This window comes from Mytilus galloprovincialis, chromosome 1 (assembly GCF_965363235.1).
Source record: "Mytilus galloprovincialis chromosome 1, xbMytGall1.hap1.1, whole genome shotgun sequence".
In the NCBI taxonomy this organism is placed as follows: domain Eukaryota; kingdom Metazoa; phylum Mollusca; class Bivalvia; order Mytilida; family Mytilidae; genus Mytilus; species Mytilus galloprovincialis.
Window position 1 is genome coordinate 83816338 of NC_134838.1, and position 11910 is coordinate 83828247.

At 28.8% G+C, this 11910-nt stretch overlaps 1 protein-coding gene across 10 annotated transcripts in view; it reads right to left on the reverse strand.

Annotated features, from left to right (window-relative positions):
• Positions 1–287: 287 nt before the first annotated feature.
• The window catches only part of LOC143042399 (plasma membrane calcium-transporting ATPase 2-like), a 110032-nt gene continuing 98409 nt past the window's right edge, over positions 288–11910 (reverse strand). For 9 of the 10 annotated variants that reach the window (XM_076214735.1, XM_076214683.1, XM_076214703.1 and 6 more), the window contains one exon: positions 5031–7805. In XM_076214735.1, coding sequence (XP_076070850.1) covers positions 7590–7805 — 216 coding nt within the window. In that variant the 3' untranslated portion in view covers positions 5031–7589. Of the gene's footprint in view, positions 3803–5030; positions 7806–11910 lie in introns of those variants that run through there. The other variant, XM_076214741.1, reaches the window with a different exon arrangement.

An 11910-nucleotide genomic window follows, 5' to 3' on the forward strand; every position in this document is an offset into this window, starting at 1 on the left:
CTCCAATAAGATAAGCACAGCCAGACCTAACAGTATGGACTTTCATCATCTTGACCATGATCAGTAAAACATTAGGTGATAGGTTAAATAATGGGATGTTGTTAAACATATTTTCTGGCCAACAAAAACAGAATGCACATGAGGAAATTCATTGGACAAGAGGTGACATTGCCCACACATGAAAACCCGCAATTCATTCATTATTTGGATGGAACGAATGGAATGGATGGATTGAAATAGCTTCTACTGGACTCATGATGACAAGGGAAATCAATAAACAGAGGAAATCTTTGTAAAAATTGGTTTTATTACAAATATGATGAGAACTTACACGTTTAACATTATCTAGAATATCTAACTCTTAGATGGATAACAATCCTCTCAGCATGTCAAAGGGAAATAACCCATGATAATGCCGGTTAAATTTATGTTAAAATGTCAGCAGAAAAAATGCAATACCTTTTATATTTTTAAGTTAAAACATAATGAATTACACACAAGATAAAAGAACATTGACAGAAATCTAAATAGTATACTATCTGTAACAATACTGATTTCATCTATTATAGGTGTTATGTCTTATTGACTTTTATAAATAGATTTAATTTAGACTACCATTTCAATAACACTTTACACAGAAAAATTAGAATAAGACTCCATTATACAGTTAAAAATATTCACTTAAAAACTAAAAATTAGCATTTGACAAGGAGAAAGTTTTAGGAAATTTGACTTATTAATACAAAAGCTTGAACTATTTTTTCTGCTAGTTTTTAACACATTGGCATGTACCATGTTATTAATAGCTTTATATAACAATACTACCAATAAAGCAACATTATGTTCTAAAAACAATAAAAATGGTATTATATTATTATCAATGACAATATGAATATTTAATGACAGATTCAGATATAATGGGTGGCTCTTCTGGGGTAAAATACAGATACAGAATCTAGAATGTGTTTTTTTTTCATAATTTTTAACACTTCAAATGTCTATAAATGGCTTAAATTGACAAAATACAAAAATCATTTTTTAGTTGTTTTTTAATTAATCTTTTTTTTTGCAAATGTTTTTGAATTACTCTGTGTTATCGTTGGTTCAAAATGTAAGTCTTTATGCAGTAGTTTTACTTTCCAACACAAGGGTTTAAACAGGAATATATTTCTGGCAAAGGACTCAAAAAATCTGTTTGTGAGATTTAAGAAAAATTAAAATTACATTGTACAATAAAGTCAAAGGTATGATAAGAGCTTTAGTTTGGCTCCTGAAATTGCCAAATAAAATTTTTCAATTCCTCAAAAAGAAATTTTGTGTCTTTGTATAAGACAGCTTACAGCGAAATATCTATTTAGATAATGCATTTATAGTGCTCATTTATAACCAATTTTCAAAATGAGGCTATTTTGGAACTTTAATGACAAGGTTGAAACAGAAACACAGGTATATTAGACACAATTCAAAAGCAAAAATTATGAAATCTTTTGAACATGTGAGGGACGTATTTGACATAAATTAAATAACTTTTGACATGTGATCTCAAAGGGCCCAAAAATTGTTCTCATCATACCTTTTCCTTTGGCATATCCCTTTCCAAGAAAATAAAAAAATAAAATCCTACAACCATTTCTACAATCTAATAGAAAAGCCAAGTCAGACATTTATAACATGTAACATCTAAAAACAATACAGTATATATATATAATGTATATATCTAATGAGATGTCAAAGTAATTTGTAGAAATCATTAAATATTCATAATATCACAATGAACTAGTTTCAATCTTGTATGTACAGAACAATCAGGCTAAAGGTAAAAATATCAAAATCTAACATATACACACATAAATGGTGTTAAAGGGAATGGAATACTTGGCCATGTAATGGCTCAAACACTTCTCTTTACATAACATTAATCATTCATAGCAACCAACACATTTTAGCAATTTTTCAACTGGTCAATTTTATTTTATGTTAGGTTTTCTACCTTGGATAGATAGGAAAAGCATCTAAAAGTCATGCAGTTATTTATTGAATTAACATGTAACAAACAGTCATATTTTTTGAAAAACATCTTATCGTAAAGGCTGATAGAATAATGATGAACCGGTTACTTCCAATAAGAAAAATTAAATTAAAAAATGGTTCTTTTCAAAACTTTTGGCAGGATGAAGGGCAATTCAACTCTCCACTTTGTCTAGTCATAGATTTATTTTTTTTTAAAGTTTAAAGAATGTATGCATAAATAGGCTGAGTTGTTACTGTTTGAATAATTTTCATTACAAATATGGACAATTTTCATTGCAAATATGGACAATTTTCAGTCAAAATTTAAATCATAGCTTACATAAAGCATGATTAAATGCATAACAATTTCAAAACGTCAACTATGACATGCACTAGACCCATAGTAATTAACTCCATTTACTTATTCTAAAGTTAAAAAATATTGAAGAGTGACATAAGTGAATTGTCTCCCATTTCACAAATATCTGATGGGAGATAAGGGGAGATAATAAAGTTTGATATCTCAAACCATCTGCCTGACAAGCAACTTTCGCTTATACAAAAATGTAACAGGTTACATACTTGAAATTTTATCATATAAAAATCATGATTTATAATTGTTCAAAGCTAGCTGATATTTAGCAGAAAATTCACATTTTGAAAGAATTATTGAGTGAAAGGGGAAAATGTCCTCCAAGCAAAGACAATAGATAAAATTTAAGCAATGGGGTATTGATGCATCATTTTTGTGGGACTTTGAAGCTATTTTGATTTTTTAGAAATGCAAATGTTGATCATTCTTTACTATATTGTAATACTCGAAGTATTCAAACTCCTAGCAGAATTGTGATACATCCCTGAGCTTAGATTTGAGTTCAGAGGATAGTTCCTGACAACTCTTATACTAAAATCAAATGATCCAGAACAAGACAAAAACTAATTTGGTAAGAAAAAAATGTATTTCAGTCTTAAAATACAATCTTAAATTTATTGCCAATAAGATCCATGTTAAAAATTCTTATTAATGACAGAAATTGAACCTCCAAAATGGAATTGCTGATTTTAGTTTCTGAAAAAGTGATGTCAGTTTTTACAGAAACTTTGAGTAATGGTTATTGAGCTAAATTCAAAGCATCAAATTATTTTTCTTTATTCATATTGGGATACCAACCAATCTTTGTCTTTAACAAGCAAATGTAAAATATCTTAACTTTGAACATTGTTCCCCAGTATATATCTTGCTTAATCATTTGATTTTGTATACAAGTTCACAGTAAAAATGAACCACTTTCTTTTGGCATATCATTCAATTAAGTATTTCTTTATCTGTTTAATGAATGAATTACATCTGGAAGTCTATTTGATTCCATTTTAATGAATATTTTGTGCAGGGATGGCAAACACTGGAAAAAGATGGTATATATATTTACATCGTGCAATATCTGAACATGCAGTGACACTCAACTTTCTTTTTTATATGTACATTGTTCATTTGTTCTCATTCAATGTGTATTTATTGTAACAAATTAGTTTACATGCACACAATTGTTTTCATTCATATGATATTGATTACAAACCAATCAGAAAAAAGTATTATGTCACATGATGGGGATTATAAACCAATAAGAAATAAGATGTATCATATTCAAATGAAAATTAACAAGCTGAATGGGTACATAATACACAACAGTTCTACACAGAATCTACTAGCTATGACTTCACAATACATAAAATTCTTGCAAGTCTTGATTTTTCGTAAATTATTGGTCATTTTCTCTTGAAACTTGAACATCTGAAAATAGAAAATTAGTTTAAGAGAGGAGATTAAGATGCTGCTACTGTTTTGACTAGCAATTGCAGCATAGACATAAATTTAAAAAAAAAAGTAACATTAGGTTTATATTTTGTACAAATTTAAATAATTTTGTATACTTAGAATTCTCTTAACCATGCAATCAATATTCTTAATCTGAGTGATATGTTTTGAAAAATCTGAAAGTTCACGGTATTTATATGGTCTGAGATTATGAAGCAATTTTAGATAATCCAACATCATGCAGAGCAAGCCCACTTATTTGATTACATTTGTATTTTCATATCAAATTGAATTTTTAAGTTGGATAGATACTTTTTGCCTGTTTTTTTTTTATTCCATTTGTTATTAAAATACCAAAAGGATTATGGTTTACACTTAGCCTTCTTTGATCTTTGAGTGGTCCTATACAGAAGGAAGGACAATGACCTCTAGAGTGACCTTGACAAATTACTTAACCATTTTAACTTTAATAGTTAAGAGGCATAGAACAATCAAAGGCCGTGTACTATTGCAAAATATAAGCCAAGGTCTTTTATCCTTAGGTCAACTTTAATTATTATGTGTAACAAATTTTTTTCCGCATTTGTCAAATTATCATGAACCAATTTCAGTAATACTGATGAAGGTAAAATTATTGACAATTTTTGAGCATACAACTTTAAAGGTTTTTGAATCACATGATTAACAGATGTTTTAACATGCATTATTTCAATGTATTCAGTATGGCAGTTCATTTTTATTTCAGTCTTAAGTCAAGAGCTCCTAAAGAATTTTAGTGTTTTCATATGAAGTACAATTATAACGTACATGTAGTACATTCATTAAAACTTGAAAGAATTAGTTTGAGTTAAGTGTTTTGTATAGCTGTAACATAAAAAGCAAGGTCATACGTTTAATGTTAAATGTTATATAATAAATTGTAGATTATGTAAAATTGCTTCATACCAAAGAAACAATACACTGCAGTTAATACTTTGATTGCCATCTTAATAGAGGTATGATAAGCACCATTATGTTAAATAAATGTAGAATACTGATCATTGCTAACACAATGTTTTGAAGAAAAATACATGTTGGTGAAAATAATGGATATGGGTGATATTCTAAAGGAATCCAAAGAGACAAAAAGCCTAACAGAGGTCAACATTTGATCTTCAATAATAAACAAATGTTTGTACAATATTTAAGCTCATAATTTACCTAGTCAGTTCAATGAATTTGGGCTCAAAATCAAACGTTTGGTATGCTAAGTTAAAAATGTAATTTAAATACAATTTTCAGATAATTGAAATATGCTGTCTTGTGAATGTCATGAGGCTAAGTTACACCTCTTTATTACTTTTTTTATTTTGGCGCTCTAGAAAATGGTCTTACCATACCTTCTACTTTGTGTCATGGAACTTAGATTTTTGTCACAAATAAATATATACAACATCATAAACATTTTAGATAAAATAAAAACAAATATTTAGTCTAATTTAAAATAAAATAACTTATAGACATTAAAATAAACAATCCAAGATATAGACAAAAATTAATAAAAAAAACTAACAAAAATAAACAGTTTAAATATTGAAGATTTTACACTAATGCATATTAGAAGCTACATACATGCATGTCTGGTGATAGAATCTATGGTCATGTGTATGCTATATAATACTTAAAAAATCTCTTTTATTTTTAACATTATGTTCTCTGTTAATTAAAGAAGCTAAGGTTTGACCTGTTTTTCAGAAAAAAAATCTATAAATTATTATTATTTGTTTTTCTGTTAAAGATCCATCAGTCAACTTTTGATATGCCTAGTATAAAAGATTATAACATTATTGTTTTGATTTCATACTTTTAAATCTTGATATGTAACTATTTATTTTGCTTTAACATTTTTCTAAAAATTTCAATTGTGGATGATATGAATTCTAATTTGAAAACTTTTTGAACTAAAACATTTAAAATGCATAGTTATCTAAAAAATCACCTCGAAATGACCTTGAAAAAACTCTTGTAAACAGAAGCCATTTATACATAATATTACAAATATCACCCTTATTGCATTCAACATTTAGACACAATTTTTCACATGATCATAAATATATAACAAAGTATGACACTTTCTTTGCTCAAGAGTAATCCCCCTTTCTGTAGTTCAATTCTTGATCTTTTTACAAGAGTAATCTCCCCTGATGTTTTCCTAATTAAAGTATTACACCCAGAAAAGAGGAATGTATTTGTATTTTATCATACAGAAAGATATTATGTTATGTTTAACATATTAAAATTTATTCTTCTATTCAGACAAGTTCTCCGCATGCACTTCAAGGGGAATAACTCTTCACAAAGGTAAGTAACTCTAACCTCCTTGAGCTAGGAAGAGGTACTACATTTATATCTTGCTGAGTATTCTATCTAAATTCCTATAAATAGTGCTATAATCTCATGCATGTAATAATTCTATATATGCTACTTTCATGTCATTCCATCTAGCTTTAGACCTATCTGATCCATCAAAAATAGCAGAAAAGGTGATTCACTTTAGATATCAATTAAAAAAACAAAAAACTATTTATTTCATTTCAAATTAAAAAATTTGTGAAAACTAAATATTCAAAATGATAAAAGTTAGTGACTGTAAATGTAATTTCAGCCACTATTTGCACTGTGACAATAACAATTGTGTATGAACTTATAAATATGTTATCACTAACAATCTAAACTATATACACAAAAGATAATAAATAATTCTCTGTATATGTACAAGTTTCTATATTTAATTTATTCACACTCGTAGCCTGGTGTACTTGATAACTGTGTTTTTTTTTAAAATATTTTCTGTTTTTCAATTTGATAAAATGCTTAAACTGTGTCTAAGAGAGGACAGACATGGTTGCTGATTTTAAATGATAACTGTGTTGAAAAGTTTGTATGCCAAGAAAAACTTGATCTTGATATTAATGCATCCTGAACCACGAATTTTGTCCTATAGAGGTATAAGAAATTAAATATCTTTGGTTTGATGTAATTTTAAAAGCTGACCACATCATTTTTTTTTACAAATTGATATTTTTAAATCCAATATATTTATTGGCATCATTCCCAAATAAATTAGCTACCAAGTACCCTGATTACTGTGTTGAAGATATAGAAAAGCAATATACTATAAGCTCAAGACTTGCAAGAGATATGAACTTAAAAAATGAAAAAAAATCAAAGTACAAAAGTACTATAGTATGTTCAAACTATAATTATACACAGAACAAGCTAGAACCCTGAAAACGGTTACATTGTCACTGAAAACAACATAGTAAAATACAGGAGTGGTTCTAGAAGCAATATGATTCTGTTTTGAAGTTAAAAGATACAATGAAATTTTCTATTTATCATACATAACTTAGTGTTTGTATCTGCATTCCAAACTGATTATAAATATCTTAACTGATTTGCTGGGACTAAAAACCAACCGACAGACTGCTGATAGATCCACTCCTGCTGTTTTTAAAATAAAATATGAAAGCAATGCAACTAAATACACAAAACCCTAAAAGCTCAAGTCAGACATTTCACTAAGTTAAGACACACATCTCTATATCTGTTCATTTCTACTGTAGTAACAAACCAAATGAATGATCAGACATTTTTAGCGGTCTTGTATGCATTTTTTGTTTCATTAAATAATATTTAACATCTATTTGTAATTGATATTTTGAAGGTTCATAATGAAATGCCCCACTGTAAATTTTAAGGTTATAAAAAGTCTGTACACATATTATTCATCAGCATATGGTATACTATCTTGATGTCCTAACCATGGTGATGATCGACTCTCCTCAACCTCGGGAGAGCTTGCAAGCATCGGCTTTTTTGATACCCCAGATTTCGCCTGGAGTGACTGTAGGCTAATTAGTGATGGCCTACTTCGTTTATCGTAGCTGTCTAAATGAGAGGTATCTAGGTCCATTTGAAATGCATTAACTACTCGGATCTGAAAATGAAAAAATTACAATTAGGAAATGTTTTTATTAATAATTACCTATGTTATACTTGTACATTAGTAATTTTTATTGATGCAATTTGAAAACAGAAACAGTTTACTTATATCATGCAATTATTCAATGTTTTAAATCACATACATTCAAGCTTTCAATTTAATCTGTCATGTTTTTTTTTTATTGAAATGTTTTAAATAATAAAATACTATATCACACCATTAACAAGATTAAATTTTTAAGCAAATATTGTTTGAAAGAATCCCTCATATCATAGATATACATGTATTTGTATACTCATTTAATATTTCTAGGACTTGCAATATGTATAACCAAACCTGGTATAACAGAGCCTATATCTTACCATATATTGATCGGGTAGCTTGTATAATACATGGCAGAATGAGAAAAAAAAACAAAATATATGTTTCTGTGCTATAATTAATGAACACTTCTGTTGAAATCATGACTGCAGTTTATTTCGTCTTTGTCAGGTAAATTATCACACATGTAATTTTGTAAGAAGACTCATCTGTATTAGGTTTATCAAGGTCATTTTTGTCTGAGAGGATGAGTTATGTGCAAATTGTAGCTAAGCTTTCACGTTTTTACAGTAAACAATGTTTCAAGAAAACAAACTTCATAAGGAATTAAGACTATTTTTTTACCTCAAAAGTATGAAACTCTAGAAAAATAACTAATACTTGTTTGAAAAAAATTTGCACTCAATGTTTTTATTTTTACAGTAAGACCAGTTTTGTTTCATCCTGCATTATGAAATTTTCCCAGAAATGAGATTCCATTCAAAATCATATTTTGAATTTTACCATATAATTTGTACTAAATATATTGGTCTCATTGACGACAGTACTTTTTTTCTTACATTCTTTGATAGAAACTCCAAAATGTATGTGACTAGTAGTAGTAGTAGTAGAAGCCACGATCATTATTGGATGACGCTGTTTAACTGAATGATAGTTTTTTTGTTTGTGTTGATTCCCTACAGCACAAGGCTATATTAAAGTTGTTTGTGTTGATTCCCTACAGCACAAGGCTATATTAAAGTTGTTTGTGTTGATTCCCTACAGCACAAGGCTATATTAAAGTTGTTTGTGTTGATTCCCTACAGCACAAGGCTATATTAAGGTTGTTTGTGTTGATTCCCTACAGCACAAGGCTATGTTAAGGTTATGAATGTGATGTGGATGACAAACTGAATATAAAAGGTGACAGGATAGAACATACAAGTGGAATATATTTTGATTACCACAGGAACTATATAAGGCATCCAATAGGATCCAACAATTTAAGCTCAGCCTCATCTGACCTCAATAAGCAAATTTTGAACAAATAAAGCAGAACAAGTCTTTCTTCTAGAAGCATGGCATATTTAATACTTCAGACACACGGATGCGAAATAATATGAACTTTGAAATTGTTTTGATTTACAGTGAAAAAAGGAGAATTTTACACATGTGGACTTTTGACAACAGAGTTAAATATATGACCCTGTAAATAATAATTTCAAATAAAATCTTTTATAAGAGGAAATGTTTTTGATATTCTTCAAAGGCAAATGCAACCGAACAGTTACAGTGTTGTAGAAAAATAGCCCAAACAGATATGTATATGGAGTATAATGTTATATACAAGCAAGATTTCTGAATATATAGTCCCAGACCTACTGTGCTTAACATACCTGAATTCAGATCGCCACAGTGAAGTGTTCTAAGCTTTGGATGTGTTAGCACTAAACACCTATACCATATATATTAGTGAGAACATATAGTTTGTTATGTGTTACATATGTGCAGTTCAAAAACCTATCCCCATGATACACATGATCCACCTTTGCTACATAGTACTCATGTAGAAGTTTCACTGAATACTCTCTCATGGTAAATTACTATACTTTCAAGAATATGTCAATGTAGTGTGTGTAACTGTTTATATGTGCGTATGAATGGGGTTCATTAACAGACATACTCAATGCTTTCTGTTTTATCATTTAACAGTTCTAGATCCAGGATTTAAAATTGAGAGAAGAGTCACTGCTATATATGTGATCATATGAATATTTAAAGTAAACATCTATTGATAAGTGGTGGGTTTATGGCATTGTTACTAAAACTAACTGCATCAGTGATACATAATATTGACTCCTATTCTCAGCAGTAAAAGATAACTCTAATTTTGGTGATTTCATTTCAACACAAGATATGTCCACTTTTAACATATTAAATATTTTTCCAGTACTTTGATTTAGGTGTTGGGTTCTGGTTTGGTTTCCAAAAAATATTATAACTTAAATTGATGAATCGTAAGTCATACACAATCCTGCTACTTCTTTATCAAATAATCTTACAAGAAAAATTGATCACAAGTTATAATGAAATGTTTATGATTTATAAATATGTTTACTCGTCAGATTTTTTGTGAAAGAGCAGTTATATAATAACTATCAATTTAAGTTGTACCATTAATTGTGTAACACAGGTCAAAGTAACAAAATTTAGTTTGCTTTACGTTCTCCATGAACTATACAGGTATAGTAACAAAGTATCAATACATGTACTTAGATCTGAACTTCATCGAAAACAACACAAACATGAACCAATTAGTTGACAGAGAATACTTCATCCCTCCAAAGTTAAGGATATTTAGTTATCAACTGAATAACCCAAGTATATTAAATCAGTTTAGTGTCATTTGTAATCAGGGATAAAGCACCAATAATTAATTAAAAAAAGATATTATGCCTCCAGGTGAAAACTAACATCAGTGTTTAATGCTGATTAAATATTGTAATATGATTTCTTAACAGATTCTTGAACTCTTGAATTAATGACATACCTGATAATTTAATATCTCATAAACAAAGATACATTGAGACACTAGTACTTTTTACCTTAAACTATTTTGTTATAGCAAATACATTGACCAATATTGTTGTAGCCTTGAAAATAAATACACATTGAAATGCCTAAATGTCTGATATATCATTAATTTTAGATTGCATGTATTAGAGATCAAGGTCTCATAAGTGCTTTATATCATTAATAATCCATGAAAATGAGGTCAAGATCAGATGAACCCTTTCACAAGGTACTGGACGGTTTTTGCTTAAATTGGTTCAGTGATTTTGGAGATCTTTTTATCTTAGTCTAAGATGGCCATACCATGCATGAGCCAGATCCTAAGTCATTCTTTCCCCCAAATATAGTTGACCTATTAAATGAGGTCAAAGTTAAGACAAACATGTATTCTTAATATTAATTACTTTGAAAATATAAAGGTGACCTTTAACTTCAAATTCAGAGAAACTGATGAACGAATAATGAAGGATAAAAGAACAGGGCTTGTTCAATGTTAATTCAAGATAAAATTTTCAGATTTAGGTTACGGAAGGTTGAATAATGTTCATAATATTGCATCCAGAAACTAATATTTTACACATTTCGTCTATCAAATGTTGCCAAGACCTTGTCGGATGTCCTTTGACCTATTTAATTCAAATTCATTAGAGGGTATTTGTCAACACGTGCAGTACAATGAATACAATCAGATTAAGTTCAGTTTAAATTCTTAAAACCATTTGTTTGGGATCTTTAAACTTAGAAGCAACTGAGAGGATATATTTTTAGAAAGCAGAAATGCACATCCTGAAAAAACTGTCATATTAAAAATTTGTGTTCATGTCCTGATTTTTAATCTAAAACTATAAAATGGTCAGACACTTGCAGCTATGGTGATGTTTAACCTTGATTACCCATAATAACAGACACTAGATATCCTTCATACCTAGCTGTCAGTCTATCAATAGTTTTAAGTGCAATTTGTTCATGTGCTTATTTTTTTTTCTCATTGGTAATTCTTGTAATGACTTGTATCCATATGTGATATTTTTATCAAGAGGTTGGTCATATAAAGAGGTTCAATTATTGCTGAAATACTATAATACTTTCTCTTTATTCCATTATTTCATCACAAGATTTGAAATTATAATCAGAAAATCCTATGCAATTTTTTTTTTCAAGAAAGGAGAATTCCATATTTTCATATATATACCATTGCTTTTCTCTCAAAATTAAATCCTGGTTT